At 32.6% G+C, this 16,431-nt stretch overlaps 1 protein-coding gene across 1 annotated transcript; it reads left to right on the top strand.

Moving 5' to 3' along the window:
- The first annotated feature begins 4,730 nt into the window (after positions 1-4,730).
- taf1b (TATA box binding protein (Tbp)-associated factor, RNA polymerase I, B) lies at positions 4,731-13,591 on the top strand. The gene is given in 16 exon segments (XM_037749914.1): positions 4,731-4,905; positions 5,791-5,889; positions 6,646-6,733; positions 7,848-7,945; positions 8,022-8,114; positions 8,594-8,699; positions 8,801-8,972; positions 9,098-9,197; positions 9,410-9,557; positions 9,675-9,718; positions 9,720-9,850; positions 10,169-10,206; positions 11,122-11,209; positions 11,319-11,389; positions 11,585-11,807; positions 12,357-13,591. Coding segments are annotated over 16 exon segments (1,770 nt in total). The 5' UTR covers positions 4,731-4,887; the 3' UTR covers positions 12,610-13,591.
- The last annotated feature ends 2,840 nt before the right edge of the window (positions 13,592-16,431 follow it).

Below are 16,431 nucleotides of genomic sequence, written 5' to 3'. Positions count from 1 at the left end.
CAAATATTAAAGTACAACATAAAATACTGCAGGAAGTTAAAGAAAACTGCAGACTGATCACTGTTAACTTAGTATTAAACACCATGAACACACACACACAGTATTAGAATATATAAAATCAATAATATAATAACTAAATTATGATATTACATTGACACCTTATGATACATTATTTTGTAATACTCTCATACTGAAATACATTAGAAATAGTATTATTAATTATACTACATAGTACAGTACATAAGAGTATCATCCTGGTGTTTTGTTGAATCTCTATGCTTTATAGTTGATTATTTATTATTTATCTATCTAAGTAATTAAATGAATAAATAAAAGGTGACTTCACAGAAGCACAAACACATTCCCTGTCCTCTGCACATGACACGAAGACAGGAAATGTGTCACCTCTGCAGTTTAACACAGTAATAGAAAAAGGAAATACTCCTACAACATTAATCATGATGCTCTGCAAAGTCACTGTTACACTAGTAATTTTTCTTATATATATATATATATATATATATATATACTGAACTTTTTTTTACCTTTTTCTGACATTGTTTAGACTTTATTTTCCAGCATTTTTCAGACTATTTGTTTTTTCCAACATTTTTCAGACATTTTTTCAGATTTTTTTTTTTTTTTTTTTACCTTTTTCAGACATTGTTTAGACTCTATTTTCCAGCATTTTTCAAACTTTATTTTTCAGACATTTTTCAGACTTTTTTTTTTTTTTTACCTTTTTCAGACATTGTTTAGACTTTATTTTCCAAAATCTTTCAGATTTTTTTTCAGACATTTTTCAGTCTTTTTTTCCAGCATTTTTCAAACTTTATTTTTCAGACATTTTTCAGACTTTTTTCTTTTATTTTTTTAACTTTTTTCAGACGTTGTTCAGACTTTATTTTCCAACATTTTTCCAACTTTTTCAGTCTTTTTTTACAGCATTTTTCAAGCTTTATTTTTCAGACATTTTTCATACCTTTTTTTTTTTACCTTTTTCAGACATTGTTTAGACTTTATTTTCCAACATATTTCAAACATTTTTCAAACTTTATTTTCCAACATTTTTCAAACTTTTTTCAGACATTTTTCAGTTTTTTTTTTTTTTTTTTACCTTTTTCAGCTTTTTTTTTTCCAATTTTTTTTCAGACATTTTTCAGACTTTATTTTCCAAGATTTTTCAGACTTTTTTTTCCCAACATTTTTCAAACTTTTTTTTCAGACTTTTTTTTTTTACCTTTTTCAGACATTGTTTAGACTTTATTTTCCAACATTTTTCAAACTTTTTTTTTCAAACTTTTTTTCAGATATTTTTCAGACTTTTCTTTTTTTTTTTACCTTTTTCAGACATTTTTCAAACTTTATTTTTCAGACATTTTTCAGACTTTTTTTTTTTTTTTTTTTTACCTTTTTCAGACATTGTTTAGACTTTATTTTCCAACATTTTTCAAACTTTTTATTTTTTCAACATTTTTCAAACTTTTTTTTTCAAACTTTTTTTCAGATTTTTTTCAGATTTTTTTTTTTTTTACCTTTGTTTAGACTTTATTTTCCAACTTTTTTTTTTCAACATTTTTCCAACTTTTTTTTTTCCAACTTTTTTTTCCCAACTTTTTTTCAGACATTTTTCAGAATTTTTTTTCAGACATTTTTCAGACTTTATTTTCCAACATTTTTCCAACTTTTCTTTTTTCAACATTTTTCCAACTTTTTTTCAGACTTTTTTTTTTTTTACCTTTTTCAGACTTTTTTTCAGACTTTATTTTCCAACATTTTTCAAACTTTTTTTTTTTTCAACATTTTTCAAACTTTTTTTTCCAAACTTTTTTCAGATATTTTTCAGACTTTTTTTTTTTTTTTTTTACCTTTTTCAGACATTGTTTAGACTTTATTTTCCAACATTTTTCAAACTTTTTTTTTTTCAACATTTTTCAAACTTTTTTTTCCAAACTTTTTTCAGATATTTTTCAGACTTTTTTTTTTTTTTTTTTTTACCTTTTTCACACATTGTTTAGACTTTATTTTCCAACATTTTTCAAACTTTTTTTTTTTTCAACATTTTTCAAACTTTTTTTTTTCAAACTTTTTTTCAGATATTTTTCAGACTTTTTTTTTTTTTTTACCTTTTTCAGACTTTTTTTAGACTTTATTTTCCAACTCTTTTTTTTTCAACATTTTTCAAACTTTTTTTTTCCAACATTTTTCAAACTTTTTTTTCCCAACTTTTTTTCAGACATTTTTTCAGACTTTATTTTCCAACATTTTTCCAATTTTTCTTTTTTCAACATTTTTCCAACTTTTTTTTTCCAACTTTTTTTCAGACATTTTTCAGACTTTATTTTCCAACATTTTTTCCAACTTTTTTTTTTTTCAACATTTTTCCAACTTTTTTTTTTCCAACATTTTTTCAAACTTTTTTTTCCCAACTTTTTTTCAGACATTTTTCAGAATTTTTTTTCAGACATTTTTCAGACTTTATCTTCCAACATTTTTCCAACTTTTCTTTTTTCAACATTTTTCCAACTTTTTTTCAGACGTTTTTTTTTTTACCTTTTTCAGACTTTTTTTCAGACTTTATTTTCCAACATTTTTCCAATTTTTCTTTTTTCAACATTTTTCCAACTTTTTTTTTCAAACTTTTTTTCAGATATTTTTCAGACTTTTTTTTTTTTTTTTACCTTTTTCAGACTTTTTTTAGACTTTATTTTCCAACTCTTTTTTTTTCAACATTTTTCAAACTTTTTTTTTCCAACATTTTTCAAACTTTTTTTTCCCAACTTTTTTTCAGACATTTTTCAGACTTTATTTTCCAACATTTTTCCAATTTTTCTTTTTTCAACATTTTTCCAACTTTTTTTTTCCAACTTTTTTTCAGACATTTTTCAGACTTTATTTTCCAACATTTTTTCCAACTTTTTTTTTTTTCAACATTTTTCCAACTTTTTTTTTTCCAACATTTTTCAAACTTTTTTTTCCCAACTTTTTTTCAGACATTTTTCAGAATTTTTTTTTCAGACATTTTTCAGACTTTATCTTCCAACATTTTTCCAACTTTTCTTTTTTCAACATTTTTCCAACTTTTTTTCAGACGTTTTTTTTTTTACCTTTTTCAGACTTTTTTTCAGACTTTATTTTCCAACATTTTTCAAACTTTTTTTTTTTCAACATTTTTCAAACTTTTTTTTCCAAACTTTTTTCAGATATTTTTCAGACTTTCTTTTTTTTTTTACCTTTTCCAGACTTTTTTTAGACTTTATTTTCAAACTTTTTTTTTTTCAACATTTTTCCAACTTTTTTTTTTCCAACATTTTTCAAACTTTTTTTTCCAACTTTTTTTCAGACATTTTTCAGACTTTATTTTCCAACATTTTTCCAACTTTTCTTTTTTCAACATTTTTCCAACTTTTTTTTTCCAACTTTTTTTCAGACATTTTTCAGACTTTATTTTCCAACATTTTTCCAACTTTTCTTTTTTCAACATTTTTCCAACTTTTTTTCAGACTTTTTTTTTTTTTACCTTTTTCTGACTTTTTTCAGACTTTATTTTCCAACATTTTTCAGACTTTATTTCCAGCATTTTTCAAACTTTTTTTGCAGACATTTTTCAAACTTTTTTTGCAGACATTTTTCAGACCTTCTTTTTTTTTTTTTTTTTTTTACCTTTTTCAGAAATTGTTTAGATTTTATTTTCCCAACATTTTTCAAACTTTTTTTTCCCAACATTTTTCAAACTTTTTTTGCAGACTTTTTTCAGTCTTTTTTCCAGCATTTTTCAAACTTTATTTTTCAGACATTTTTTTTTTTTTTTTTTACCTTTTTCAGACATTGTTTAGACTTTATTTTCCAACATTTTTCAGACTTTATTTCCAGCATTTTTCAAACTTTTTTTGCAGACATTTTTCAGACCTTCTTTTTTTTTTTTTTTTTTTACCTTTTTCAGACATTGTTTAGACTTTATTTTCCAACATTTTTCAGATTTTTTTTTTTTTTTTTTACCTTTTTCAGAAATTGTTTAGATTTTATTTTCCCAACATTTTTCCAACTTTTTTTTCCCAACATTTTTCCAACTTTTTTTTCAGACTTTTTTCAGTCTTTTTTCCAGCATTTTTCAAACTTTATTTTTCAGACATTTTTTTTTTTTTTTTTTACCTTTTTCAGACATTGTTTAGACTTTATTTTCCAACATTTTTCAGACTTTATTTCTCAGATTTTTTTTTTTTTTACCTTTTTCAGACATTGCTTAGACTTTATTTCCCAACATTTTGCAGACTTTTTTCAGAGTCTTTTTTTCCAGCATTTTTTCTATTACTGTGTCAAACTGCAGAGGTGACACATTTCCTGTCTTCTTGTCATGTGCAAAGGACAGGAAATGTGTTTGTGCTTCTGTGAAGACATCTTTTATTTATTTATTTATTTACTTATTTATATATTTATTTATTTAACTAGATAGATATATAATAAATAATTAACTATAATTAAATAAAGTCTTAGCATAGAGATTCAACAAAAGATTAGGACGATAGTCTTATGTACTGAAAATGATGGTGCCCAATAATAATAAAATAAAATAAAATAAAATAAAATAAAATAAATAACGTGCAATAATATACTATTCATATAAATAAACTTTTTTTTTAAATGTATAATTAAATATGTCAAGTTACAGTAAAATACATCATATTCGGCTGCAGTGAGTAAAGTGTGAGTTGTAGTTCATGTTCTGGACTGTGAGTGGCAGCAGAGGACCGGAAGTCTACCTGAAGTCTACCGGAAGTTGTAGTAGAAGAAGAAGAAAACCTAAACAAACCTCCTCCATGTGGATCTGTTGATAAACTACAGTTTACATATAAAACTACAAACTAAAGCCGCTGATTTTGAGTTAAAATGGATGAAGAGCAAACGGTAATTAATGTTGCACATTTCTGTTACTTTCATAAAGATGGTAGTTAATAACGAGGGAGAAGGTTGTGTGAGCTGGTCGCTGCACACCAAACTCCATTCAATAATATGTCATTTTAGCGTTAATTCGCACATAACACGAAATACAACTAACATTTAACACAATTATAGACATTTTTACGAATTTACGAAGTCAATTTAGTCATCGGCTCATGTTACATCAAGCAAAAACGTATTTTGATAAAAACATTGCAGATTGTAACCTAGCTAAGTAGTGTGTGGACTTCAGCTAAACTCTGTTTAAATAGAGTTAAAATGTCCCATAGTCAACTGTTTGAATGCCGAATTTACTATAAAGTTGGAAAAAATATTTCAAGACATTTTAAACCTTATTGGTAATTTCCAACAAGCAAGGAAAGAGTAAATCTTCATTTTTCTGAATGAAGTCTGGTCTAGATGTGTTATTAGTATTGAAAAATTACATTTAAAGTTGCTTTGTTGTGAGAGCAGTAGTTATCATTTTGTCATTTGTAGTTTAAGATACGACTATAAGGTTATTACACAGAAATAATAGTATAATAATATAAATATTTGTTCTCTCTTCCTGAACTGATATAACAGAATATTTATAAGTTGTTGTTCTCTGCAGGTCTGTTGTAGTTTTACAGCTTTCTATCAAACAGGAAACACGTGACATTTGTCTCCTAAAGTTTTCTCATAATGATTCACAATTTTAACACAACAAAGTTTCTATTTTAGTTCAGTCCAAATAAAGTCAAAGTCTCTTTTGTGTATGTATATGTATCTTTGTACCTACACACTCCTGTACATGTAGATTAACTCTGTGTGTGTGTGTGTGTGTGTGTGTGTGTGTGTGTGTGTGTTCAGGCCGGGTACAGGGAGCCCTGTGGTGTGTGTTCAGCGGTGGATTGGGGAGTTTCAGACGAAGGTCGTTTCTACTGTAGATCCTGCCACAACGTCATCGAGGTAAACAACAATAACAACAACAACAACAACAACAGGCGTGTTAAAAGAGGCTGGGACACGGGTCATGAGCTACGGGGTGTAACACGTGCACGGTGTAACTGGAGCTGTGGTCGTGTGTTAATAAACTTTATCATGTGGTTATTACATACAGAGAAGAAAACATTCTATATCGTGATATATATCGTTATCGAGATATGAAATGACAAAGATTTTGGCCACATCACCCAGACAAATACTACACAGAATCAAAATGTGGTTGAAAACTAGTAGAGATACTATTTTTTTTAATTAAAGATTCTTTGTTTGGGTAAAATATTTTTTACTTTTATTAATTTAATTACTGTAAAACATTCAGCAAAAACTATTCACATTAATACATGTTGTAAATTATCTTTAGGGTTTCTGAGATGTACAAATTTCAACCTAATCTAGTGAAAAATAAAAATAAAAAAACAGCTTAAAATACACTCACTATTAAAACTTCAAACATTCATAACTAAAAAATGATTTAGAGTAGATAAAAAAACATGACATGAAATGGGAGGTCTTGGTGCATCAACTTTTCAAATGGTCATATTTAGAAAAGGTTAAGTATAAATGTAGTTAAAACCTGCATGTTGCTCTTTAAATCAGAAGTGTAACTGTGTTTTTTAGTTTCCCTGCGGCTGCAGCACCGCTGTGGGTCAGCAGGTGGCAGCGTCGTGTTTCTGAACCAGTTTACATGAAGTTGTTTATAATGTGTGAATGTGTCCTCAGAGGACCAGAGAGGTGGTGGACTCCACCTTCACACCCGGCTCCAACAGGATCTCCACCATCGGCAGAGGAAGCAGAACCAAGAGGCCCGGTCAGTGCTTCTGTCTTAACGTACTAACTGTCAGGAACAAATATGTCAGGACAGACAGAAAAATAAAATATTTATTCAACTGAAGAGATGAAAAGATGAAGAGCTGCAGCTATTGATTCTTTTCATTATCGATTGATTTTCAGACTATTTTTTCGATTGGTCGTTTTGTCCAACCAACGGTTCAAAACACCAAAATATTCAGTTTAATGTGATATAAAAGAGATAAAATCTGAGGCTTTTTCTTCAGTATTTTTGCTTTAAAATGACTCAAACAATTAATCAATTATCCTTCTGTCCATCATCTCATCATTTAGTTAAATAAAGCATCTGTTTGGTGTTTTACAGTTTTCATAGTCATAATAATGATAATTACAAAAATAGAACATAATAATAATAATTATGATAATATTTTTTAATAATAACGTTATATGAATAAATAAATAAAAAAGAGAACATAATAATAATAAATGCTTTTAAATAATAAGAATCTTTTTTTGACATTTTATAGCTTATATGAATAAATAAATAAATAAATAAATAAATAAGAGAACATAATAATAATAATAAAAATAATACATGTTTTTGAATAATAAGAATATGTTTTGACATTTTATAGTTTATATGAATAAATAAATAAAAAAAGCATATTGATCAAATTAATAATAAATGTTTTTGAAAAATAAGAATATGTTTGACATTTTATAGTTTATATGACTAAATAAATAAAAAATAGAACATATAATTATAATATTAATTTTGAATAAAAATAATATTTGTTGACATTTTTATAGTTTATATGAATAAATAAACAAATAAAAAAGAACATAATAATAATAATACATATTTTTGAATAATAGGAATATTTTTTGACATTTATATAAACACAATATATAATATATGACAATATATAAATAATCACCAGTTGCAGCTCAAATAATAACAACACCCATCAACATTTTAAAGAAGCATATTTTATATTTAGCCAGTTCAATATAAAATATACAGAAACATTAAAGTGAAGTGGAAAACATGGAGAAACGAAGCAGCAGAATTAATACTATTTGATAAATGTAGATGTTTTTAATTTATCATCAGTGTTTGTTGATGTTTTTAGAGAGCGGGCGTCAGTGGGTGATCTGTGAGGGTTTCCAGTTCATCCTGAGGAACCAGGCCAACGCTCTGGTCAAACTGGGAGTCAGTCCACGATTCAAGGTCAGCTGGTTTTATTCCTGTTACGTTGAGCCTGCAGGGAGAGAAGCCCGTTCTGATTTAAATGCTGTTGTTTCAGGATGAAGTGTTGTGTCAGCTGTGGAGGATCTACCTGCAGAAGAGTCGACAGGCGTACACCCACAACCCAGCGAGGACCGCAAGGTTCAACGTGGTCCGTTCATACACTTATGCATACATGTTCATCATTTTGTATTGTTTATATCTATTTCTTTATTATTATTATTATTATATTTTTTCCTATTTTATTTTTTATAATTTTTGTCTTCATTTTCCATACCATTTAGAATATTATTATTACCATTATTACCTTTTTCCTATTTTGTTTTATTTTATTTTATAATTTTTTTCTTAATTTTCCATTCCATTTAAAATACTATTATTACCATTATTAAATTTTTTTTAATTTTGTTTTATTTTATAATTTTTTGTCTTAATTTTCCATTCCATTTGGAATATATTATCATTATTACCTTTTTTCCTATTTTGTTTTTTTTCATTTGCTAATTTTTTTTTTAATTTTCAATTCCATTTGAAATACTATTATTATCATTATTAACTTTTTTCTTATTTTATTTTATTTGTAATAATTTATTAAAATTAACTGCAGTCTCTCTGTCTGTCTCTCCTCAGCGAGGTCCGAACTCGGACTCGGACAGTGCAGCTGATTTGTCCGTCATGTCGGCCAGCGAGACGGACGGAGACACAAACCCGTCCAGCAGCGCCGCCTCCAACGCAGGTAGAGTTATACATTAATAAATCTGTGTGATTGGTCCAGTAGCATCCATGTGACCGTATTAAAGAACCCACAGTTGGTGAAACGCTCCTTTAACTCCACAGGGAGTTCCAGTGATTGGTCGCAGTGTTCGGGCTCCGTGGACGCCGCCAGCTACCTGTCTGCCCGGCTGAGGAGGAGTCGACACACTCTGATGAGCATGAAGAAGACTCTGGCTCTGATCCACCTCGCTCTGGTCTGGAGCCGCGAGCCGCTGACGCTCAGTGACCTGCTCAGGTAACCAGACACACACCTGGATATTCAAAAACAACGTTAACAACATTATAGGAATACTTCACCCTAAACAGATTGATTTATTGTCCTAGATATCTGAAACAGTCGGTTGATGTGTTTGTTTTCAGGTTGGTGAATGAAGGTCACGTCCCGTACGTCAACGCTTACGAGGAACTTCCTGACGAGATGAAGCTCGACGGCAAAGACGGTCTCATCTTCAGAGTCGAGGTCAGAAACCAATCAGCTCCTGATACTGAATCAATACTGTGATCAATCGTGTAAATAAAAGTTGTGTCTGTCCAGTCAGAGTTTTAGTTTCATGTGTTTCACTTTAAACAAACTGCATTCCATAATAACCTGTCAAATAAAACACTATGAAGTCAGTGGAGAGAGACTGAAGTACTAAAGTTGAAGTTTGGTGTACTTGTTTTCCTCCACAGAGCGTCCCTCCCCACCGGGCGGTGCATAAGGAGGCTCAGACTCTTCTTCTGTTCCTGCAGCTTCCTGCTTTTCCTCCAATCAGCCGGCAGAGTCTGCTGCACCCGGCGCTGCTCAGCCTGCGCTACCTGACGGACGCCAACCTGCCCGGTAACAGCAGTACTAATACTACTGATAGTACGACTGATAATACTGTGTGAACGATAATAATCTTTTCAAACTGTACTAAACTGGTACGTTTTGATTGGTTAATTATTTCCCTCCCAGACGAGCTCCACCCGTTGGTCTGCAGGCTGATGGAGCGCGCCGGTTATGGCGGATCAGTCGCTCCACACGTTCGACCTCTTGGCTCATCCCGTCCTGCCGCGTTACGACGTCCAGACCGCCGCCCTCGTCGTCGTCACCATGAAGCTCGTCTTTGGCCTGGACGACCACACCGAATGGTAATGATTGAAATGATTAAAGGGTCACATTTTTATCCTTTTATTAAAAACAAACATCTGGTGAAGTGATCCTTTTAATCTATATGTTTATTAATCGGTTGATTTCAGGCCGACAGCAGCAGATTAAATGAAAATGCAGTTCAGTGATGTTTTAGAGCCAATCAGGAACAAGACCAGCTGTGATGCGTTTCCTGCATTTTATTAAAATGTATTACAATTATTTAATGAACTTTGTCAAATAAAATGTCTTTTTGAAACATGATTGATCACAGAGAAGAAAGTTTTTTTCATTTGACACTTTGGTTCTGTGTCTTTTAGGGATTTATCCAATGAAGCAGGCGACCAGGACGACAAAGGTGAGCTCTTCACCTCCAAACTGATCATTTACATATTTCATAACCTTTGTTATTACACGGCTTTGTTGGATACTCGATTCTGATTGGTCAATCACGACGTTCTACGGTCTGTTATTTTCTTTATAACTCATGTCCGACTCTGGCGGACAATTTTTGTGTCAAATTATTGTTTTCTTATAACTATAAACAAGATAATATACAGCTAGCGGGTCATTGTTGCGGCTAGCTGTATGCGTCGGGGTGCCGCATCGCCCTGTCGGGGTTTATTTCATAACAATGACCGGCTCGCTGGACATTATCCTTTACCTATATTCCTTTATTTTAGCTGTTGCACTATTTTATGTCTTAAGGCCTTTACACACCGGGGGCATTTTCTGTGTGTGATTAAATTGCACGTCAATATATTTATTTCATACCATTGTTTTTGTCATGAGTACTTTCATACAGAAGGTGAATATTACGCTGCCAAAAAGCAACATACTTTTATTCACAGTGTGTTTTCAGTTCATCAAAGTTAATTGGAATCTTTTGGTTGCCTGAAAGCGTCTCATTCAGAGTTCGGTTGTACTTAGCTCCACCCTCTCGTGTCACATCTAGTTCCATATAAAACAACCTGGTGACGACCAAAAACCATGATGGAGACTTCAATTAAATTTATTTTGATATAGTGTCAAATCATAACAGAAGTTATCTTGATACGCTTTTTCATGTTCTACAGGTCTAGACCGTACTCTTTAATTTAGAGACCCAACAAGAGATCCCCCATGAGCATGTAAACCTAGATGGCGACGGCCAAAAACCTAGATGGCGATGGCCAAATTGCAGAACTCGAGGATTCAAAAAGGTCACTCCACAAACCGATGGGTGACGTCACGGTGACTACGTCTTGTTATATCCAGTCTATGTGTGTGACAGGAAACATGTTCAACCTGAGGAGGTGGTTCAGACTCCTGCAGGCCGCTCTGATCAAAGCTCAGCGGAGGAGAGACCACGACGTCGCCAGGTGAGTCATGAACAACTGTTAAATTAAACGAATTGTCAGGCAATAAACTCATTCTTTCATCACTAATGTATCAGTAGGTATTTATTGTTTCTCTCCGTCTCGTCCACAGGAAACAGTGGACAGCTAAGAAACCTATTTACCAAGAGAGAAAGCAGAAATGGACCGTGATGAAAAAGAAAAGTAAGAATCTGAGTTTGTAGCTCAGCGGTTTTCAAAGTCTGACGCTCAGACAAGACTGAGACAACTGTGCCGTCTAACAGCAGTTTTTATCTGGTGCAAATATCTGCAGATGAATACTGATAGTGCATCATGAAAAGGGTTGGTATTATTTTGTGCAGAAACTAAAGCAGCTCTTGTGTGTTTGTGTCCGTGCAGGAACAGCAGAACAGGTGCAGATCTGTTTTGAGAAGCTGTCTTCTCGTCCGGCGAATGTCGAGCGCGTCGATTCGTCCAGCTTCCAGTTCTGTTGGGGGGACGAGGACGGAGCGGACGGACCCAGTCTGCACCAGAAGACGCTGGATGGAGTTATGACCCTGAGGGACGACGTCCTGACTCCCTCCAACTCTACATACTGGCAGCCAGCATTCAGAGACAGCCGGTACGATTAAATAATGACCACTCGACCTTTGACCCCTGTGCTTCGGACCCTCCAGTCGCATGAAACTTAGATTAGGACTAGTCTTGGCCTTAGACAGTCTTAGATTGTCAAGTTAGACTAGTCTAATTATGCCTGTCTGCTGCATACAATCTGGTAGAAGGTCAGTTAGCTAACGATTTCACCTGTTTATCCATTACTTTTCTGGATTCTAGTACCATATTCTTGAATTGTTTCTGAACATATTTAATGTTCGAATGACTGTTGGATTTATGCAGTTTTCCTTTTCTGATTTTTTGTCTTCTGTTACGTGTCTTATTTCACATGCATTGCACGACGGGGTATCTAAGTCAGTCTTTCACATTCATTATTTAGTTTATTTCTATGGTCTTACATTAGTCACTCATATGAAAGCTTTATGCAACAGGTAGATTTAAGTGTCTATAGCACATCTGAGTTACATTTAACACAAAGACTGGGTCTAGTTTTATGCAGCTGGCCCGGTAGAGACTTCTTCTTCTTCTTCTTTTGATTTCTTCTTCATCTCTACAGGATGTGCACGAGTGTTTACTCGGAGTTGGAGGCGAGGCTGCCCCGGATGTTCGTCTGGCTGCTGCAGCTCTTCTGCTTCCTGCTGGACGTGAAGCCGGCGTACTTGTTCGAGGAGGTGCTGAGGGTGGAGAGACGAGTCATCGGCAGCAAAAAGTCCAGGAGGAGGAAGAAAAAGACTGAGACCAGGACCGGGACCAGAACCAGGACCAGGACCAGATCTCGGGGAGAACCAGAAACTGGAGAAACGAGATGAAAGACCTTCAAGTAACGTAAGCTGTTTGTCCAGGAATGACACTTTAACATCATGTTACCATCGGTGCATTCAAGGACGCTCTGAAATCAAAGTTCTGAGAGTCGTCTTCTGTCTGAAAATCAAACCCGTTTTTTTTTCACGCTGTGTGTGAAGTGTTCTATGAACGTCACAGGTTTGATTTCAGCTGCAGTCGGTTCCTTAAAGACACAGTGAACTGAAAACTGTCCTGTTAATGTGTGTTGAAATGTTCATTTATCTCTTTAAAACACATATATATATAATATTTTTTAAAGGTCTCATATTGTGCTCATTTTCAGGTTCACACTTGTATTTTGTGTTTCTATTAGAACATGTTTACATTCTGTAATGTTAAAAAAAACACGTTATATTCCTCGTACTGTCTGCCTGAATATACCTGTATTTACCCTCTGTCTGAAACGCTCCGTTTTAGTGCATTTCAACGGAATTGCGTTGCTAGGCAACCGCTTGGGTCCATGATTACTTCTTGCCAGCTGATGTCATTAACATACACTGCAACAGGAAATAAACGGGGACACATTTAGAATGTTTATGTTTAAAACCGCGTAATGGTCTAAATATTGTATATTTGTGACATCACAAATGGACAGAAATCCTAAAGGCTTGTTTCAAACGCACAATTTCTGGATACAGGCTGTGTGTATTTCTGCGTATATTGAGCGTTTTGATAGTTTAACAGCATTTATAAAGCACTTAAACCTATTTTATGATGTATAAGACCTGAAAATCTAACTTTCTACAATATGGGACCTTTAAGACTCTGTTATATACAGTTACATAAAGTTTTTTGTGCGTTGGTATCGACTCAAAGTGTTCAAAGACAAAGTGACTCTAAAATGTTTCTTGTGTTTGTTTTTTACTGATAATATGTGCCAGATTGAACACACATGATCATCACGTTTATCACAAATGTTATTTAATAAATGAGCCAAAATGATCATCAGCGGACTCTATTTTGTCATTCGATTCGTCGTTTGAATCATTTTTCAAACTAGACTATTGTCATTTTCTGCTTTCTCTCAGTTTCACATCGAAGTAAACTGACTATTTTTAGGACAAAACAAACAGTTGAAGACGTCATTTTCTAGCTGAGGTTGTTTTTCAGGCTGAATCAGAGACAAAGAAACATCAGAGAGCTGCAGTGACCTGGAGAGAGCAGCAGGGGGCGGCCAGTTCATTCATACTGAGACTGAACTCTGCAGTGATTCTACAGCTGGTAGAAATACAGAAGATGGATGGTAGTCAGGATTCATCTCTTTGTCTCAGACTCTACAAATAATAACTTTCTGATAATAATTCATCCACAAGAACTCATCAGAAGGTGAAGCCATTAAATCATCACATAATAAGCTGAATATATTATTAATATTTAGCTTAATTTATCTGAATCTGTAAAGTAACTAACTTGTAACATGTAAAGGAATATTAGTACATGTAACTAAGTACATTTACTGTACTTGTACCACTTTCTACTTCACATTATTTATTTTTTGAACTTTAGTTACTTTATAAATTAATGTAAAACCATTGGCTGGTTCCAGATTTATTAATGTTAATATCAGTATTAACAATAGTAGTCGTAACAGTATTTTTATAGTGTGGTATTAGTACTTTTACTGCAACAGAGTATTTTTACAGTTTGGTATTAGTACTTTTACTGTAACAGAGTAATTTTAGTGTAACAGAGTATTTTACAGTGTGGTATTAGTACTTGTGACAGAGTATTTTTAAACTGTGGCATTAGTATTTTTACTGTAACAGAGTATTTCTATAATGTGGTATTAGTACTTGTAACAGAGTATTTTTATACTGTGGTATTAGTACTTGTAACAGAGTATTTTTATACTGTGGCATTAGTATTTTTACTGTAACAGTATTTTTACTGTATAGTATCAGTACTTGTAACAGAGTATTTCTATAATGTGGTATTAATACTTGTAACAGAGTATTTTTATACTGTGGCATTAGTATTTTTACTGTAACAGAGTATTTCTACAATGTGGTATTAGTACTTGTAACAGAGTATTTTTATACTGTGGTATTAGTACTTGTAACAGTATTTTTATACTGTGGCATTAGTATTTTTACTGTAACAGTATTTTTACTGTATAGTATCAGTACTTGTAACAGAGTATTTCTATAATATGGTATTAATACTTGTAACAGAGTATTTTTATACTGTGGCATTCGTATTTTTACTGTAACAGTATTTCTACAGTAAGTATTGGAGTATTTTTGTACTGTGGTATTAGTACTTTATTTTACAGTGTAACGTCAGAATGAGCTTCAGAACAAAATGTTTTCCAACTTTAAAGTCACTCGAGGTGAAAATGTAAACGAGGTTTTCAGGAGTCATCTGAGGACACAGTAAAAATAAATCTGTCTGGACTCTAGAATCAACCAGCAGCATGTGAACGCAGCACTGTGCTGAGGTGACGGGAGGTAACGGCTGCTCTCTATAGTATCTCCATGGCAACAGCCGCAGTACATCACGGAAGGATGTCCTCATCTGATCTGAGCGTCTCGTCTGTGTGAAGCCGATGCTCTAATTAGTCATTTTAATCTCAATTTAGTTTCTGTTATTTTATTTTTCTGTTATTTATTTTTTTTGTTTTATTTTTTATTTTTGTTATTTTATTTTTGTTTTCTTTCTGTTATTTTGTTTTATTTTTCTGTTATGTTATTTTTATTTAATTTTTCTGTTATTTTATTTTTATTTTATCTTGTTATTTTATTTAGTCTTTGACTGAGATAAAACTGGTTACCCGAAATGACCCCAAGAGGGAAAATCAGGCTACTGCAGCAGCCGAGAGAACAAAGAGAGACCCAATACAAAATTTAATAATTATTTAAAAAATATTTTTAAAAAAACATATTAAATAAAAATTGCATTTTCAATGATGGCTGGGCAAAACTTCCCCCCCAAAAAATAAGAAAAATATTAAAAATCAACCATTTTAAATCCTGATGCTCTTTTAGACATATTTTAGATTATATGAAGACAAGAAAAATAACTACTGTACTCTGTGCTGAAAGAAGTATTTAGATCCTTTACTGCAGTAAAAGAACTAATACCACACTGTGAAAATACTCCACTACAAGTAAAAGTCCTGCATTCAAAACCTTACTGAAGTTAAAGTGAAATGTACTTAAAGTAAAAAATGAATTTGTGCTTAATTGTACGTGTAGTACTTGTAAGTTGTCGTGCAGACGGCGGTTAAATGAAAGAAAAACAAGGTATTATGGGGCTATTAAAAAGGGTGCACACATAGAAATTCTGTACAAAGGGTTGTTTCCTGTTTGTGTCTGACAGGAAGTGGTCATCCATCAGGTCAGGTCAGCTGTTTGATCCTTAAAAAACAAAAGTCAGTGGGCCACCTCCGATTCTGAGAAGTGAAGCCAATGCTGAAGTGCCTTAAACTTGCATTCTTTCTAACAGCCAGCAGGGGGCGACCCCTCTGGTTGCTAAGAGAAGTCTGGTTGTATAGAAGTCTATGAGGAAATGAGCCTACTTCTCACTTGATTTATTACCTCAGTAAACATTGTAAACATGAGTTTATGGTCTCAATCACTAGTTTCAAATCTTCTTCAATACAGCATGATGTTCATTTAGTAAATTATGGTCCCATTTAGAGTCAGATAGACCATAAAGCAGGGGATGCTTTAGGGCGGGGCTACCTTCCACCCCTTCGTGTCACTTCTGGTTTAAAAAAACAAGATGGAGACAACCAAAAACCAAGATGGCGACGGCAAAATACCAAGATGGCGACGGCCAAAAACCAA

Source organism: Sebastes umbrosus, chromosome 18, assembly GCF_015220745.1.
Source record: "Sebastes umbrosus isolate fSebUmb1 chromosome 18, fSebUmb1.pri, whole genome shotgun sequence".
NCBI classification, from domain to species: domain Eukaryota; kingdom Metazoa; phylum Chordata; class Actinopteri; order Perciformes; family Sebastidae; genus Sebastes; species Sebastes umbrosus.
This window is presented reverse-complemented; position numbering and strand designations above follow the sequence as displayed.